Source organism: Vulpes lagopus, chromosome 10 (genome assembly GCF_018345385.1).
Source record: "Vulpes lagopus strain Blue_001 chromosome 10, ASM1834538v1, whole genome shotgun sequence".
In the NCBI taxonomy this organism is placed as follows: domain Eukaryota; kingdom Metazoa; phylum Chordata; class Mammalia; order Carnivora; family Canidae; genus Vulpes; species Vulpes lagopus.
In genome coordinates, this window is record NC_054833.1 from 101222478 (window position 1) to 101241980 (window position 19503).

Below are 19503 nucleotides of genomic sequence, written 5' to 3' on the forward strand. Positions count from 1 at the left end.
GTGTATAATTTGGAATAAGGGAAACATAGTGGAAGAGAATGAAAAATACATGAATGTGTTTGAAAATCAGTTCATTAAGCTTACGCAAACCGTGCAAAGTAATCCACAAGGACTCCCTGGAAATAACACTATTGCAGATGTCACTGGAAACAAGACCCTGGTGATGAGTTAGCGAACACTGGAGAAGTGATGGGACAGAAGGGACCAGAAAGCAAGTGGCTGGAAGGCCTCGAATTGGAAGGGATGAACTGAAGCCTATTTGGCAAGCACACCTCAGATGAATGAAGAGCACACCCAAAAGGGAAGTGTGAAAGCACAAGGAACCTTGGTTAGTGCCCTAAGAGTGATGACTGAGAGCATGGGACTTGGGACCTGTGGTACACAAAGCTGTCAATGAAACGCACCAGTTTGGGACTGGAAAGGCCCTCAGGTCACCAGCCAAGCAAAACATTTCAGTAAAACATAGCGGCTGGGCTGATTTTTGTACACCAAGTGTGTGGAATTACCCTATCCCAGAGGCAACAAGAAGTGCATGTATTAATCCACATATAAACTTTCTACCTGGTCCTCTGCAGTGAGCCGTGGCCTGCATCTACAAAATCTTTGATGAGGAACAACACAGCAATGCCATCTTCCCCACACTGAAAGCAAATCTAGACTTTGCACTACAATGTATATTTTGAGAAACAGCAAAGAATTGAATCCATAATCTAATAGCATCATTCTACTGCCTGAGAGTGGATGGCGTGTAAAAAATGACCCTAAACCAATGATTTAATGTTCTCTGTGGATTCCCTTCTTTTGGTGTATCAGAATGCTGCTCTTTGCTAGCTTTGCGTACTTATCAATATCAGCAGGAAGTAAAGAGCTAAATGTAAACCTTATAAAGGTGGCCTTAGTTAGGTGGGAACTTACAGTCTTAAACCTCAATTTCCTCAGTATCAAAATATTATTGATCTACTTTCTTTATGGGTCGATGGGGAAGCATGCAATTTTGCAACTGACAGGGAATGAGAGACCACTCAGTAAGTACCTGGATTCTACGTGGCCCCTCTTTCTAGAAGTAAAGGAAAAGAAGCTTAGGGAGGGGAGCTGCCCTTAGGGCGGCACTGGTCATTTGCTTGTTTCCCTGAGAGCCATGTGTCACCATTTCCCTGCTCTGTTCAGAGGCATAGGAAGGTTGAGTGATGCAGATGGAGAACCCTAGGCTCTTGGCTTAGCAAGCTCCCAGCTGAGCGCTAGAGACAAATGAGCAGGTGAAAAGCAGAGAGGAGCCAGGAAATTTCTCCCCACTCTTGCTCTACCTGGGCAGCTTCTTGGTAGTGGCTGAGTTTTTACAAGGCTCATGATGGGGGAACAGAGGACTAGCTGAGGACAAAGCACACTGACAAGTCCTTGAAATAGGGAGAGGGACATTCTTTTACAGACTCAACTGCCTCGATGTTCATACTTTGCTAAGGGTAGAAGTAGGCAATCTTAGCCCAACCTCCAGGAGCCTGTAAGTCTACTTTAACAGATAAAAATTCCTTTCAATGGGGATCCTTGGGTGACTCAGCGGTTTGGCACCTGCCTTTGGCCCAGGGCGTGATCTTGGAGTCCCGGGATCGAGTCCCACATCAGGCTCCCAGCACGGAGCTTGTTTCTCCTTCTGCCTGTGTCTCTGACCTCTTTCTCTCTCTGATATACATAAATAAAATCTTTAAAAAAAATCCTTTAGAAATTTCCTTTATCTCTAAACCCCCAAAATACATGTTGGTAATCATCCTCCAAGCATATGGCCCACTGATATACATCTAAAGGGTCTCATGGCTCAGATTTTATTAGACCGTAATAAGTGACCTTTCCCCCAACAAAAGCTAGCTGCTCAAGGTCCTGGAAACCTTGCTTCCAAAATTCCTTAGAGAGTACACTATCCCCAAAGCCCTCCCAACTCCCAGGTATATTATCAGCCACCACTCACAGGCCCAGGGCAGCAGCTCTTCCTGCCCACAGGTCCTGTCCCTGTGCTTTAATAAAACCACCATTTTGCACCAAAGACTTCTCAAGAATTCTTTCTTGGTTGCCAGCTCCGCACTTCACCTTTATTCCAAAAATACATCACAAAGGTCACCCCCTGCTTCCATAATCCTCTACTGGGCAGCCCCTGCCATATTCTAGCATTAATGGACAATGCTAGCCTCTAAGCTCTGGAAACACAAACCATCTCATTTTCCCTGTAGTCCTTGGACTTACAGCATCTTCTTGCTGTCCCTAAGCTGAGCTATCTCACCATCTCACATTTCGCCAATCAGCTTTTCCATCACCTATAACCAATTTCCTCTGATGACTTAGCAGTTTCAGATGCCTGAGTAATTTCTGGTTTTTTGACTGAGAACTGACTCAGAGGCCAATTTAGCATCAGAACTAAGGTATTCTCTTAATCTGTCATAATATGATCAAGGATTAGATGACATGCATGTAGGAGTACCATCCAACCATATATATTTTTAAACTACTACTAAAGTAAATATTAACAAACAATATATGATGCTTTGCATTGATAACTCCCATAATCTTTATATCATCAATAAATGTCACATTATATAACAAGTAGGACATTTCCACAGTCTATTTTTCTTAAAAATTTGATAATTGAATTATTTCCTACCTGTTCTCTATTTGTCATCCTTTGTTTTTTCTACTTCCGGATTATTTTATTTGAAACATCATTTAAATCTAATCTTTACCGGTGCTTTATAAATAAACATATTTTCCATCCAAAGCCCCCTACCCATATCTTTGTCTTCGTTTCCTTAAGATTCACTTTTTTACTATCAAATGACGGCTCACTTCAAAATTTTACATCAGGTTTGGAATTCACTCCAGAAACGGCAAGCATATTGTTGCATCATCTGTTCTTGATGGCCATAAATTATTTCATTGTGTGAAGGTGCTGTAATTTACTTAGGCAAGTGATCTACTGCTGATGGATTGGATCAATATTATTTTGCTTCTACAGACAATGTGGCAATGAATATCCTTGCATGCATTTCAAATGCACAGTGAAAGTGAATTTACAAGATACATCCCTAGAGTTTGAGTTGTTTTTTGGTGTAGATTATGTATTTGAATAGATTTAAAGTATTAGGCATCATTGTTTTGGACTCCCTTCCTTCAATACGCTAAAAACATTCGTTACTTTTTAAACACTTTTTACCTATTTATTCTCCCACCAACAGAGTTTGACTGTACCTCTTCACCCACGCCTCATGGCAATGTTTCCTGCGTCTTAAATCATTTGGGTTCTCCTTCAAATTGTTGATTTCAGGGGCACCTGGGTGGCTCAGATGCTTGGCTGTCTGCCTTTGGAACAGGTCATGATCCTTGGTCAGGATGAAGCTGGGAGTGGGGCTCCCTGCTCAACAGGGAGTCTGCTTCTCCCTCTGCACCTCCCCCTGGTTTGTATGCCCATCTCTCTCAAAAAAATACATAAAATCTTTTTTAAAAACCTGATTTAAACAAATGTTGATTTCATACTCACAATACTTGAACATACAGCATAGGGGACACTTAAGCCCGGTTCTGGAGGATCACAATCTTCCCCATCTAGCTATTCAGCCTTAGGAAAATAACCTCCCCATCTTTGTTTTCTTATACGCAAACTGGGCATTATCATAGTTCCTAATTCATTGGGTTGTGAAGATTAAGTGAATAAATATATAGTACATATTAGAATAATGGCATATATTTTTTATTCAAGCAAATAAATAATCCCTCCATTCTTTCATTTATAGATTTTAACTTATATTATTTACAAACCTAGAGACAGAAGATCTGGGCCATAATAAGTGTTCATTCTACTTGCTTTTTAAATACTTTTCTTTAGAATCAATTTTTAGCTTTCTCTTGTGTTAAACAGTAGAATCCATAATACCATGGTTTTGATGTAGTAGTTAAAAATTTTTTAAGAAAAATCATATTAAAATTAAAGAAGACATTATTTTGTTATATACAACAACTTGGCAAATTATGTCTTAACACCGTAGTTCCAACGTTCTTATTTATGTCTTTTAGGAAGTGTTACCTGACACCTGTTTTAATTTGCATTTCTTCAATAGTGAATGAGGTTAAAGACTTTCACATATTTATTTATCTTTTCCTTTCTATGAACTGCTTGTTTATATTTTGCTTCCTTTCTTAAAAAAATAAAGCTTCAGGGCAGCCCCGGTGGCGCAGCGGTTTAGCACCGCCTGCAGCCTGGGGTGTGATTCTGGAGTCCTGGGATCGAGTCCCACATCGGGCTCCCTGCATGGAGCCTGCTTCTGTCTCTGCCTGTGTCTCTGCCTCTCTTTCGCTCTCTCTGAATAAATAAATAATAAATCTTTAAAAAAAATTAAAATTAAAATTAAATAAAGCTTCAGGGGTGCCTGCCTGGCTGGCTCAATCAGTAGAGCATGCAACCCCTGATCTTGGAGTTGTAAGTTTCGGTCCCACGCTGGGTGTAGAGATGACTTAAAAATAAAATATTTAAAAATGAATAAAAAATAAAAAAGATAAATAAAAAATAAAGTTTTATTTTTATTAGTAATTTTAAAGAATGTTTTGTACCTGTGCTAATAGAATTTTCTGTGATAATGGGTATGTTCTCTAACTGCCTAAAATAGTAACTACTGGCTTAATACACTTATTGAGCACTTAAAATGTGGCTAGTCCAACTGAGAAATTTATTTTTATTTTATTTCATTTTAGTTGAGTTTTAAATTGAAATAGCCCTATATAGCTAGTGGCTAACATAATAGTAGGTCTTTCTCGTTAGGAGAACAGAGATCTTTCTCATTAGAAGGGCAGAGTTAACATCTGGTTTAAAGCTTTTTTTTTTTTTTTTTTTTTTTATGTAGCATTGATCTTCAGCCAAATCCTTCTTGCAACGTATACTCAAGGAAGGCACAGGAGTCTACTGGATCTAAGATAGACTGGTATCCTGCTGATTATGCTTTGTACTGAACTAAGAATCTACTTGGTTGTCAAGTTTGTTTATTGAGCAGTCCAATGGTTCCCATACATTGCAGCAAACTGGAATCACTTGGAACTTTTTTTTTTAAATCCCAATACCTGGGTTCCTGTCTGGGCATCGGAATTCAAATAAGCAGTAAAATTTGGGAACCACAGGTATATCCTGTATCAGAGAGAGTCACCTGGGAGTGATGACATGCAGGTACACCACAAAAGGGGTTGGTAAGTGTCTCTGAGGAGTTCTAGCATTTGGCAAGGTATAAAAGCTGAAGATCCCCTGAAGCTGATAGCTTTCCTGATCTGTGGTGGTCACACCCACTCAGCCTTGTCCATTGTCACCATGTTTATCCCAATTCAAGTTGTTGGGATATTTAGAAGCTGTTCAGTACAACTGAGCATCCAATATGCTATTATGAATGCTATTCATGCTGTACTATTGCCTGCCCTTTATCCCTTTTCAAATCTAAGTAAACTTGCAGGTGTATAAAGTCTGTTTGGTCATTGTCAACCTGAATATCAATCTTAACCCAACCACTGCTGCTGGTGAATTCAAAGTGGGCATTGCTATCGTACAAGCTAAAAATAATTTCCAATTTATACTCTTTCTTTTAATGTTTATGCTATTTTTTCATGCAGCTTTCTCAAAATTATCTCATTTTTCATCTTTCCCTCAATGGCATCTGGGTTTGGTTTTCTTGCTTAGAAAGACATGTGCCTTCCACTATTATGTGTGTCTATTCATCATTTGTGTTTTCTTTTATTACTTTTTTCTACGTCTGTATAATTTTTACATATTCAACTCACCCAGAATCTATTTTGACATAAAAATATTTTTGTTGTCCTCAAAACCATGGCTAAGTTCTATACTGACTAACTTACATTTCCTCATATATTTTCAATGCTACATCTATCTTAGGCAAATCCCTAAATGTATTTAGATATAGTAAAGAACACTTGTTCTCTTTTTTCTTTAACCAGGCTTTACTGTGCCAGTATCAAAGTGTTTTAATTAATACAGATTTATAGAATTTCCTAACATGTAGATTCTCCTTCCTATTGTTATTTTTGCTAACTTACCTATTTTCTCATATATACTTTTTATACATGAAATTCACAACAATTTCACTTTCATGAGTTATTTTAGGTTAGAATGAGTAGTTTATGATACTGTTTTCCACTTCAAAACAGGTATGACCTTGCACTTAATCACATCTTAAGTACTTTGATAATATTCTAAACATTATTTTTATATATCTTGTACATTTTCCTTTAGGTTTCCTTCAGGTTTTTCCTTGATATGCATTCATTTTTGGTTCTAATTTAGGTGGAGTGTATATTTCTTTTCTATTGTCTATGTTGTTATTTACATGTGGGAAGATAAATTACTGAGAGTGTAACATGTTGGTTTTTTAGAAGACCTAGTTGCCTAGGTCTTAACAACAAAAGGGGCATTTAAAAGGGACAGAATTATCCTGAGAGAGAACTCCAAACATAGCTTCCCATGATGGGGGAACTACACAAGCCAGAAGTAGACATCCACCACATCATATCATGGCAATGGCAAGACGGAATGGAGAAAAATGGGTGATGTCACTGCCACTGAATGGTCATATGGGAGAATGTGAGATACAACTGGAAGGTGTATTTAACATATGTTGTTCCCTGGTTGATGATTTGAGAATGATGATTTCAGTGTGCAGTCTGAAAAGGACACCAAATCCAGTCTCCTAACTCTAATCACTCTCCTCAAATGATTTTTATCTTGCTTGCTTAGAGACAGATCATTTTGAAGAATGTGAAACAACAGTACCATTTGTCATATATCGCTAAATACGTGGACCTGCAGTTCATAGGGGTTTGCATATATATATTTTGTATATTCCACATTGCTATAAAATTCCAATATATGTGTGTCCAAAGACGTTTATGACAAGGGACTGACATAGCACATTATAAAATGAGCACAGATGCAAGGAGGCAAAAGAAATCACACTCCATGATAGAGAAGGTGCCTCACAAACTAACCATTCTGACCCATGTTTGAAGCCACATTAAAACCCCAAATGCAGCCACCTTTAATCATGCACTAGTAGGTTAATCATTTTTAAAAGAGTGAAAAACTCATAGTTAAATAGAAATACAAACAGGAGATTTCCTGGGGATACAGACAACTTTCATTAACAATGTCTTTTTGGCATTGAAGTAGAGGCCGTCTTGAAAGGCAGATGGAGCTTAAAGCATTCTCCAGGCGTTTGTCCAAGGACTGAGGCAAGTCTTGCGATGCATTAAGCTTGATGGTTTGACATGTTGACACACATGGCATTAGTACGGTTGTACTTCACATCACCACAAATGATTTTTGCAGGCTCAAGTCACTAGAATAAGGGCTTGACAGAGGGAAAGGGCTAGAAAAGCTGTGCCTTGCAAGGCAGGGAGTCTACCAAGCTTATAGCACCTCTCCCACATGTATTCCTGCCTCCTCGGGTTTTCTGTTAAGCGTCCCCAGTCACATATTTATTTGATTTGAAACAAATACACGTTAAAATCTTTGCAGGGAGTGTTTCTGTCCTGTCTGGCTTTGACAGTTGACAACTCAATCATTCACAGTTGATAATGGTGTGAATATCTTGTGACAGGCGATACTTCTACCCAATTAAATATGCTATGTCACACAGGCCCTGGGTTTTTCATAAGCCAAACCCAGAATCACGACATTAAACACTTCTAATTAAAAAACAAGATAAAACTACACTAACCTTAAGCCAAACCCAGAATCATGACATTAAACACTTCTAATTAAAAAACAAGATAAAACTACACTAACCTTAGAAATAGACTACAGGTTTTTTTGTTTGGATGAAATCCATAAAAAAACAAAAAGCAAACTATTCTATGTATAACAATCATATTTACCTAAATAATTCATAAAACTGTAACATCCCCTTCCTTGTCTATATAGTCTGCAGTATAAAAGAATCTTGGGCATATATCAGAGACAATTTAAATAATTTAGCTATAAAGTTCCTGCACAATCTATTTAAAATAGTCTCTAAGATGTTACTTTCATGATATTCAGCAATTGTTCTTAAATGAGTGAAAATTACACCTTACATTTACTTTTTCAATCACTTACAATAAACTGGCTGAAAAGTCTTTTGATCATAGATGTTGAGGGATTTTATTTTATCTTCAATTTGAAAGGAACAATTTTAGTGCCTTGCGTCTTCTAATTTTTTGTGAAATATTTATATGCCATCTACTAGAGTACTTTGTATAAATTACATTTATGAGCTTGGACTATAAATCTTTTCTAAAGAAATGTTTTAATGCATAATTGTACAAAATATCATATACCTGTCAAGTTTACAGCTCAATTAAATATGTGTGTGACCTGTATAGATAATAAATAAGATATTTTGCCTTTCTTTTTAAAGATTATTTTTAAGAAGCATCAGGGCATTTTATTAATTGTTTCAGGTACACAGAAGTCATTGTTTTCCCCAGTGCTCAAGGCAGGATCAAATGAAGGGAGGGTGAGGATCCTCACAGCAGCATTTCAATCCGTGTTGATGGGTTTTATTTTATTTGTTTCTAAATTCACAATTGTCTTTTCTTTCTCTTTCCATCACACACTTGTATAATGGCTTATGTGTTTCCTAACTCTCTTTCATGGATTTATTTCTATCATCTGGAGCAGAATGTGAAGCTCTTAAAGAAAATTGGCATGTTTTGTATTGTCTGTATACAACCCAGAGTTCCTTTTTAAAAAGGGGCAAAAACATACCAAGTAAAGCAAAAGAATTTGGGAATTATATATTTGTAAAATACAACAAAGGGTTAAATTCCTTACTATGCACATCAATTAAAAATTATACTTTGACTAAACAAACAACCCAAATTGAAGTGATCTGTGTTATTCCAGGTGAAACGTCAAGAACTGGGTACAATTCACCATGTTTCATTTTTTTCTGCTTTGGCAATTGTGGATTCACAGAAAGGGAGCTTCCCTTAGAGTGGCACCTGAGTAACTGGAGTAGAATAGAACTCTGCAGCCTACCTGGGATAAACAGGTGGCATGAGGATGTGTGTGCGGTATGAGATTTGGGTTGTTTTAGCTACACCATAACTTCATCTGTCTTATGTGTATGCATGCTGCCTGCTGTAGAATATTAATTTTGATCTTGACATCCAAAGTTATCCATCAATTTTCTTTATCATATCCAAAAGTATCATTCAGCTTCCTTAATCCTTCCATAATCTAGGTCATCATGCTTTTTTCAATACCCATGTGAGCCCCACCTTTTTAACAAAGTCAGTCAAATGATCAGTATAGTTCACCAATTTCCAAATCTCTAGAAGTCTGTACCCCATATTTGCATGCTTCTGTGAATCATTTTTTGGTTTGTTTCAATGTGTTTTATCTCACTGAGGACATTAACATGAGTTCTTTTTATACCTCCCAGAAGTTTTTTTATAAAGTTAGACCCAGATTACGAGATCAATAATGTATTCAAATTTACTTATTCATTCATTGTTTTGTTTTGGTTTTTTTTTCTGTAATACACTCAACAAAAGCCATGTGCCACACTAGGTACTGAATGCTCATTACATCACATGCCCTCCTTAATGCCCATCACCCAGTTAGCTACCCCATCCCCCAAACCACTTCCCCGCCAGCAACCCACAGTTTATTTCCTATAGTTAAGTGTCTCTTATGGTTTAACATGCCAGGAACTCTAAAGATTTGGGATGCTGAAATGAAAGGTTGGAAGCCACAGCCTCTATTTTTAGGGTGTTCAACATTCAAGAGAGGAGCACAGTGAGTAAACCAACAAATTATACCATAATCTAAAAGATAGTATTACCTTGACAATTAATTGTGATAGATGCCATCTGTCTTTACGTTGATTGGTTTGGATTAGTTAAGGATATCATTATGCATCTATTTCATGCTGACTACCTCACCTTTTCTAAAAATGTGTTCATTTATTTGAAAGAGAGAGACAGGGGCACCTGGGTGGCTCGGTAGTTGAGTGTCTGCCTTTGGCTCAGGTGGTGATACCCAGGTCCCAGGATCGAGTCCCACATTGGGCTCCCTGCAGTAAGCCTGCTTCTGGCTTACTCTCCCTCTGCCTCTGTCTCTGCCTCTCTCTCTGTGTGTGTCTCTCACGAGTAAATAAATAAAATCTTTAAAAGAGAGAGAGAGAGAGAGAGAGAGAGAGAAAGCATGCATATATGTTAGCAGGGGGAGGAGCAGAGGGAAAGAATCTCAAGCAGACTCTCACTAAGTGCAGAGTGCAATAAGGGGCTCAACCTCATGACCCATGAGATCATGTCCTGAGCCTAAACCAAGAGTCAGACCCTTAACTGACTGAGCCACTCAGGTGCTCCAGTATCTGAGCACCTCACCTTTAATATGACTAAGCAAAAAAAAAAGGCAAATGGCATGGTCTAGGTTTGTCTTTCCCCAGTTTAATTAACAGAGAAACAATTTTCATGGTTCATCCATCATTTTAAGAAATGCCAAAAACAATGCTTTACTTAACACAGCTAAATATTAGCATGAATTAGCCTCTACTTATCTAGTTTAAAATCCAATGCTTAATTTAGAAAAAGAGTAAAAGATAATCTAAACACCTAGTTAAAATAAACACCTCATTAAGCTTTCATTGTTATTGGTTCATAATCACTGTTTATTTTACCCCTAGTCTGAATGGTTCTCATGAAATTAATTCAACCATAATACCCAGTTTTTTCTTGTTCTTCTACACTTCAGCTTGCTTTGGATTTTAAAGGCAGCTTTTCTTAAAAATGCTTATAGGCAACATCTTCTATCCTGACTGTTGTTCTCTCTAGAGAAAGAGCAGGGCTACTTCTTCTCAATTCAATTTACATCAATAAACATGCGTTGAATGGTCACCAAGTGCTTTAGAGATACAAAGGTGAGTGAATCACAGTCCATTTCTTCCATGAGTTGATAATGTATAACTGAGTTCTAGGAACTTTCAAAAGAGAGGCAATTGACTGATCAAAGAAAATTATCATTATGTGCCCAAATAGGCTTCCAAATTATCTGTGTGCTAAGAATGATGCTTCATTAAGTTACTCATTTTCTCTGGTTCCAGCAGCTCAGCCAGAGGAAAAAAAAAAAAAAAGTTCTTTTACTGCAGTATGTTGTCCCCAGCCCACAGAGGATCCAAGCCAATACCCATCTACTAGCAAAGAAGTCCTTTCTTCACCACAAAGCAAACTGCCTATTGCTTCCTTCTTCCACCAGGTGTTTATATACAATCAGCCACCTACAAATACCACTCACTTTATTAAAAACTGCCTCCTTGTCAGTCTCTTATAGGAGCTATGCCCCTACCCATAATACACTACATTTTACACCACTTACACACTTTTAAAAGAATAGAGAATGGTTTATATACAAATCATATATATGTGTGTGTGTATCACATATAAATATTCCAAATATTATATATACAAATCCTGTATATACTAGAGAGAGGGAGATGTTCAGAAATCTCTGAGTCATCAGAGGAAATAAAAGGAGCAAATTCTTTTAACCAAGATTTAAATAAAAACAATGCAAAACCACTGTGTTACTGGACAAAGCTTAAAAAAATTTTTATAAGTTTTCTTTATTTCTTAGATTTCCACTCTATGTAGTAGAAAAATAAGTTTCTTTCCAATTTCTGAGGCCTCTGAGATAAATTTACCTTTAGTACTTTCGTAAGTTATAGCACGAAATGTATTAGAAATGAATATTAATGTATTTTTTTCTTGAAAAATATTTTCTAAGTAATTTCAAAAATTCCATTTCTCAACTTAGTTTAGAAGATTTGTTAACAACATGTAGGGATGACCCTACTTCTTTCCCTAAGAGACTATGTATTTTGTCAAGGAAACGTACCCAGATGCTGTCTTCTTGTCGATACTGTTTCCAGTTCCTGCCACTGTCACTGAACATCAGAAGGTAGCTGGTCACCCAGTTGGAGCTTCCATATCCCCCCTGGGTGGCCACAGCCGTAGTCTCCATTCTCTCTCCAAGGTCAATCTGCAACCACTGGTATTTGTTTGATACAAGTGGAGACCAGCCACCAGCCCCTTTTATGCAAATAGAAACAAAAAAAAATGGGCAAAAGATTAGTTAAAAATCTGTTAGTGGACTAGAAAAACCAGTAAAACTGCACTCCTGTATGGAATTTAATAAATTCAGATTTCCAAAATATGAAACTTCTCATAACGTAGAATAATATAGAAAAACAAGAATTTAGTATGAATAGATGAAACCTGTGTTAATTATATTCATTTGTAGGTATTTAGACTTCCTGACACTGGGGAGAACCAAGGATCTTACTGAATTTTAAAACGCTTAATTTGACAGGTGGACATTCACGTCTACACTTGGAACTAGCAGGTTTACTGCCCATACATGATTAGGTAATGATTTAACCTTCAATCATAGTTCACAATGGGGTAGAACTAGAAAACTACCTTTGGCATCTGATCATGTTCAAACTTCCTGAATAAAGAAATACAGCATTAAAAGCCTGAGAATACAGATGGTCAAGGCATAGTCCCCATCCTTGCTGTGTTTACAGCCTTATGGACGGAACAGACGTTGAAAAAAAGCATGCGTGAGGCACCAATGTTAATGGTGAGACAGGTGCAGGGAACAATAATACAATAAATGATGGAAGAGAGTTCTATCCAGTAGAAGGCTGGAGCTGGCTGGCAACAGTGTATGAGAAGCAATTAAATTTTCAGGAATTTTACAAGCTGATTGTTAAATATAGCCATGTTCACAACTGGCTGTGGTGGGAATATTTAAAACACAGAAATTGGCAAACTACAAATAAGCAACCACTCCCACCCCAGGCAATTCACCAATATGCCACTGGTTCTATCCTGTCTAGGGAAGCGGGTGGTGGGTGAGAGGTGGGGGAGGCACAGTCAGGGAAAAGGCCATAAAGTAAAGTGTGCCTAAGCACTCAAGAGTGAAAAATAAGAACCTATTGTATATTCAAGGATGTATAGGTAGAGCAGGACTTATATTTTTTTTATTCACTGCACACCAGAATATTAGAGATGTAACTACTGCATGTCTTTCAGTTTAGTACAATAAGGCTTTAATTTGGGAAATGTATTTATCTTAAGTAATATTGACATTGATAATAGAGAATGGTTTATATACAAATCATATATATATATATACGTGCATATATATATGAAATAGGGCTTAATACCTTCTTAAATCCATAATTACCTAATATTCACTATTTATTAAAATACAACATCTATTACATAAAACCCCAAATAAGAATATTAGCACATGTTTTCTTTCTTTCATTTTGTCATCTACCTTGAGGCTCGGATATAAGGTCTAACATTTAAATAGAAGATTACATTAATTTGCTAACTATTTTTATTCAAGCATTATTGACATTCATGCCCTGTTTCACTGAGTACATGCCCTGTTTCACTGAGTACATTCACTGAGTACATGCCCTAATGCAAAGAGGTGCCAAATAAATGTTTGCTATTATTGTGTGGTACATACCACCATGGAACCTAAAAGGACAAATCTGTGTTAACAATTGTTTATAAGACTTAAAAATTCTTTTGATGGCAGATACAACACAATGAGTCTCTGACAGAGGAAAAGCAGAAGTCTTCAACAGCTCCAAAGAGAAGCCTGCCAGGCAGGGGCACACGGTGTGATAAGCACCCTCAGAAAGAATGAGCACAACTCAGAGCTACGGGGTCAGCTTATACATGGCAAGTGGGGCACAGTTAGTGAGGCTCTGTGGGCTCCCTGTGGACTAATGCGAAGGGGCTCCAGAGCTCAGGGCTTGTCCCTAACTGTCTGGTACCCGGCCCCAGGATGACTATGGTTGAAGCACGGTACTAACTCCTTCTTATGTTAGTGCATGATTCCCAAGTTACTCACTACATTGTCTTTATAACAAGGCCCTTTTCTCCCCCCTCAAATGTCCTTTTTTCTTGAAATAAGTCATTTTTCAAAAAGTGTCTTCCACTCCATACATCAAAAGTATAATACTCTCTTTTTGATCTAGAATATTTATACATACTACAACTTTTGGCCAGTGACCTCTTTGGGTAGAGTTCTCTTGGTCACCAACACCATCTACAATGTTTAGGTTAGAAGACAATATTCTCATATTCTGAGCAGGAGGGCTTTTTGGTAGACATGGTCGCTGGCTGCATGTTTGGTGTCTTGGTGTCATTTATCCAGCACAGTTCTGGTGTCCATAAGGGACATCCCCTCCTCTTGAGGCCTGTTATCTACATGGAAGAGAATAATCTGTTCTTGAATGATATGAAGACCACCTTAAATAATGCCTTGCCACAAACAGCTCAGGAAATTCCTGAACCCTCAGTGGAAACTGCTCCCATACCATCATCTTTAAAGCTAACCCAAATTTTCCTTCATATTCCACTTCTCAGGATGTAATGGAACTCCATCCTACCTCCTCTACTTACTCTACTGTGGTATTACTCAATATTTATTGAGCCAGTAAGTACTTTGTGTCAGGCACGGTGTGAAGGCATTGGTATTTGATTCTCAAAGCAGCCTCGTGAATAGAGGATAAGTTACACAGAGAGTCTGAACACCTTGCTGTAGTCTGCAGAGCAGGAAGAGGCACAGTGCTCTTAACCAGGATCAACAGTGCCTCTCAGATCGTTATGATAAATGGAATCAGGAATTCCCAATGGATGTAGGAAAGATGCTGCTGATATAGGTAGGGGACCCCTAGAATTAGGTATCATGTAGTAGAAGAGCCAACTCTCCTCCCTCAAGTTAACAAAGACCATGTCTCTGAAGTACGGACACAGGAGGAAAGTGGTGAATGGGTAACTATTTCCCTCTACTGTCCTCTCTAATTTTACTATTCATCCTCAGGATCTACCCAAGTTTGGAAGTTGACAGTCTCCTGAGGTCTGTCTGATGTTAACCACGCATCCTCAGGCCTCTTACTGCTACAGAGTTTGGAGTATCTGCCTATCTGCCTATCTCTTTGGATTTTTATTATTTTTTAATTTTTATTTTTTTTTTAAGATTTTATTTTATTTATTCATGAGAGACACAGAGCGAGAGAGAGAGAGAGAGAGAGAGAGAGAGAGGCAGAGGGAGAAGCAGGCTCCATGCAGGGAGCCGATGTGGGACTCGGTCCCCAGTCTCCAGGATCAGGCCCTGGGCTGCAGGCGGCGCTAAACCGCTGCGCCACCCAGGCTGCCCTTACTATTTTTTTAACATAGAAAAGTTGGAAAAGAGTGAATGAAGTGCCCTCAGCCGGTCATCATCTTAACCTGACATTTCAACGTTAGGAATTTTATCTCTATCAGCTTATACCTCTGGGAAAACGCTGATTGTTTTGTGTCTTGCTCTTTCTAGTTAATTTCAATGGTCTATAAACTTTTTAATATAGAATTTCATAATCTTTCTCTAGCATTTTGACACCCCTTGATAGACCAGTATTTAAAAAGTGAACACATGAGAGGAGCACAGTGAGGAAAAAAAGAATCAGCATGACTCTGGTGAGTTAAAATTGGATCATCAATTCTCATCAGGAGAAAGAGGCACCTCTCACTGACCGCTCCCTCTTCCCAGCACCGTGCACTGTTACAGCTGCACTACCCCACTTGAAACATTCGCAGTTAATTGACCTTGAACATTTCAATTTCTCACCTGCGGTGAAAAGGTACTACTGATATGCAAATTAAGCTATATCATTAACGAGGTGCACCAATAAAGTAATGGAAATTCAGATGCTCCTGGGCTTTACCACGTTAAATTGGCCACAGGGAATCCAGAGATTCCCCACAGGGTTTTAAGCTGTTCGGCTCCGCAGATGCACGTGGTCTAAGTATGTGATGGAGTGTTATGCTTGTTCCAATTTTAAAACAAACTCTAAAGAGTAATGTGGAAGATGCAAACTTAGAGGTAAAGGTACAGGTATATAGATATAGATACAGAAATGGGCAGAACACGGCAACTCTGGTAGTGGTAGTCTGTGGGGACAAGCAGGAACAGGAGTGAGAGGAAATGAAAGCTGACGTTAGATTAACCAGCCGTATGGCCATCACCAAAGCACCTAGCTTTCTGGAGCCATGCTGTTTTCATATTTACTTTTTACAAAAGAAAAAAAAAATGAGAGCTAACTCAAAGAAAAAAAAATGAGAGCTAACTCCAGCCAACCGTGAACTCTAAATCACTATAAAATAAAAGAATTCCTTATTTTGTCTATTAAACAAATCTCTTAGCTGTCCATCAAGTATTATTCGTCCTTAATGTTTTTTTTATATTTAATTTATTTATTCACGAGCAACAGAGAGAGAGAGACAGAGAGGCAGAGACACAGGCAGAGGGAGAAGCAGGCTCCATGCAGGGAGCCTGACGTGGGACTCGATCCCGGGTCTCTAGGATCACACCCTGGGCTGAAGGTGGCGCTAAACTGCTGAGCCACCCGGGCTGCCCTTAATGATGTTTTTAATATGCCCATATGTTCACCATTGCAGTAGACCAACACCTACAGAGCAAAGACCATCTCTTCATAACCCCATCTATTCAATGGTTGACACTTAACCCACAAAACAAAAACAAGAGTCCTGTCCGCTCAGCCCATTTTCTTCCTATTTCACCCTCCTTTCTCCCCAGCTGTGGCCTCATCGTTGAGACTTGGCATAATAAAGTGTCATAAGTCTATCCAAACAAAAACATTTGCTTGCTCTTCATATCATAGCCTGAAACCTCACATTTAAAACTGAAAATCCTCCCCATTGATGAGACTTTTAAATTAAATGTTGTAGTACTGCTCTAAGAATTAATTTAAAAAAAAAAAAAACGTATTATAGTGCCTATTGATTTCTCTCACACAAAGCAAACATGTGGATACATGGTAGTTGTTACTCTTTAAATTATAAAACAATTATTACTACTATTGACTCCTAATAAAGATTTATGATCACAGCACTAAATTCAGCTTTGAAAATACTTAGTTCCCAAATGACTACAAATACAGCATCTCTTGTATCTGTTGCCTACCACTTTTAAACATCAGTTTCCCGGGGAACCTGCTTCTCTGAAATATGTTGCTGTGAATCATAAGGAAAGAAAAGCAAACTACAAATTGTCTAGTGCCTATTGTGTATTAAACACTCTACTAGAAATTTTATGCATCATATTAAGCTTAATTACTAAAATTATCTAGTGAAATGAAATGTTCTAACATCTCTTCTTTTCAAATAAAACTTTAAAAAAAGATTTACAGAAGCTAAGTAAGTTTTCCTAATATTATGCAAATTAAATTTTCCTGATGTTATAAAAATCATTTTAGTGTAGGTAAGAAATTACTTATTTTAGGAATAATGTAAATCTCTGTGAGGATCTCATTTTAAAAGTCACTTCCTGGGATGCCTGGGTGGCTCAACGGTTGAGCATCTGCCTTCGGCTCAGGTCGTGATCCCAGGGTCCTGGGATCGAGTCCTGCATCGCGTTTGCCACAGGGAGCCTGCTTCTCCCTCCGCCTATGTCTCTGCCTCTCTCTTTCTGCGTCTCTCATGAATAAATAAATAAAATCTTTTAAAAAAAGAAAAAGTCACTTCCTTTCCAGGTTTTTACCCCTAAAATAATTATACAACTATAATTGCCCATAGTGGTTAATTTTATTCCAAGGATATATCCAAATAATTTATTCAATATTTAAATATTAATAACTGGCTGGTTGAATTATATTTAAGATTCATAAATCCCATTTGCCAGCTATCAATAATATTTAGTTCTGCTCATGGAGATACATCTTACAATTTCAGGAAAGTGAAAGAAAAATTGAAGAAAATAATACTCTAGGTTGAAGCCTTAAAATAGAGAAAAAAAATCACCTTTATCCCCTACTGATATTAAAAATGGCATGATTGCCATTCCTAATGGTTATCAGTGAGATGATGTGTTATAGAGTTTGTTAACTTTGTAAAGGTACAAACTGCTTGGAAAGAAGGAGTCATACTTCTTTCCCAGTATTTAAAGTGTAGAAGGACACAAATGTTCAAGGATGCAGAGCACAGTGCACATAGTTGAATGACATACCATTAGGCCATCTACATTTTAAGACATGATTGGCTTAATTAAAATTGTCATAAGAAAGTTTCCCTCTAAGATAATTACTTTTTTTCAGCTAGATTTCCCCCAAGAGTCTAAGTTTGCCCAATCATTTTGATCCCGACATTAAATTACAATAATGTAAGGAAACAAAAGGAACAGTGTGCCAATATTTGTTTGCCTCCCTTAAACGGTTTGCAGTGTTCCCGGGCCACCAATTAGGACTCTTAACAACTTTGTGTCATTACCAGTATTGTTTCTTCTGCCGAGAAAAAAAACGATGCTGTGCAAATTGCAGGTCTTTTACCACAGAACACTCTGGAAACTTGGCATTGCCTTCCCTGGTCCCAGGGACTCTCACAGGGATGATCACCTGCGCCAGGCCGGTGGAGCAATCCAGTATTCTGTTGGAGCTATTGAAGAAGAGACCCTTTTTTTCTGCTGAGAAAGCTGAAAGAATAGGATTCAGGCATCAAACTGCAGAAGCTGTATTTGTGGAAAGCCTTCCTGAGTGAAGCCAGTATAGAGCGAAGCAGAGGTGGGAAATGAGGTGAGACCAAGTTCTGCTGGCACAGTCAGCACCCCTGAGTCCAGCTGTGCCTGCAGGCCATCCCCTGTGCCTTCCAGTTCTATGAGCCAGGAGGTCACCCCTTCACTTGTGCTGAGCCTGCTCGGGGCCACTGCTTCAGCAATTCTCCTCTCTCTCCTGCTTCATTATATTTTTTCTCTTTAATGCCTTAATGGATCATTCTCCTGGATGTACAAGCATGCTGTTATTTTTCCCATTTTTTTTAAAAAAAGCTTCTCTTGACTCCACTGTACTTTTTTGTCTGCTTTTTACATTGTCATTCTTCGAGTAAGATGTCCACACTCACGCTCTGCAATTTCTCTCATGTCATTCTTGCTCAAGCCAACTACAAGGAGCCTTTCACTTTGTACCACTCAACTGAACCTGCTCTCATGGAGATGACCAAAGAACTCTATGCTACTAAATCAAACGTTCAGATTTCAGCCTTCCTACCACCTGGCCTACCGAAGACATTTGAATATTTTGGCTCCTCCCAATGCTTCAGTATACTTTGTTTACTCAGCTTCCACAAAAGCTCCTTCTCTTAATTTTCTTCCCAGCTTAATGGTTGCTCTTCCTCAGTCCCCACTGCTGGTTCCGTTACCTCTTCTCACTTTTGCGGGTTGAGATGGTCCAGGTCTCAGTTCGTTGCAGTTTCTTTTCTGTCTCCATGCACCCATTTGTAATCTCTCTTGGCCTCCTGGATTTAAATATTACCCATGTGCCAATAATTCCTGGTTTATATCTCCACCCCACACCTCTTTCCTGAATTTCAGACTTGTACATTCAACTCCCCCCGCCCCTTGATATCTGTAAC

At 38.3% G+C, this 19503-nt stretch overlaps 1 protein-coding gene across 1 annotated transcript in view; it reads right to left on the bottom strand.

Moving 5' to 3' along the window:
- The window catches only part of CNTNAP4 (contactin associated protein family member 4), a 245529-nt gene that overhangs the window by 157722 nt on the left and 68304 nt on the right, over positions 1–19503 (bottom strand). The window contains exon 3 of the mRNA XM_041769954.1: positions 11909–12102. Coding sequence (XP_041625888.1) covers positions 11909–12102 — 194 coding nt within the window. The remainder of the gene's footprint in view (positions 1–11908; positions 12103–19503) is intronic.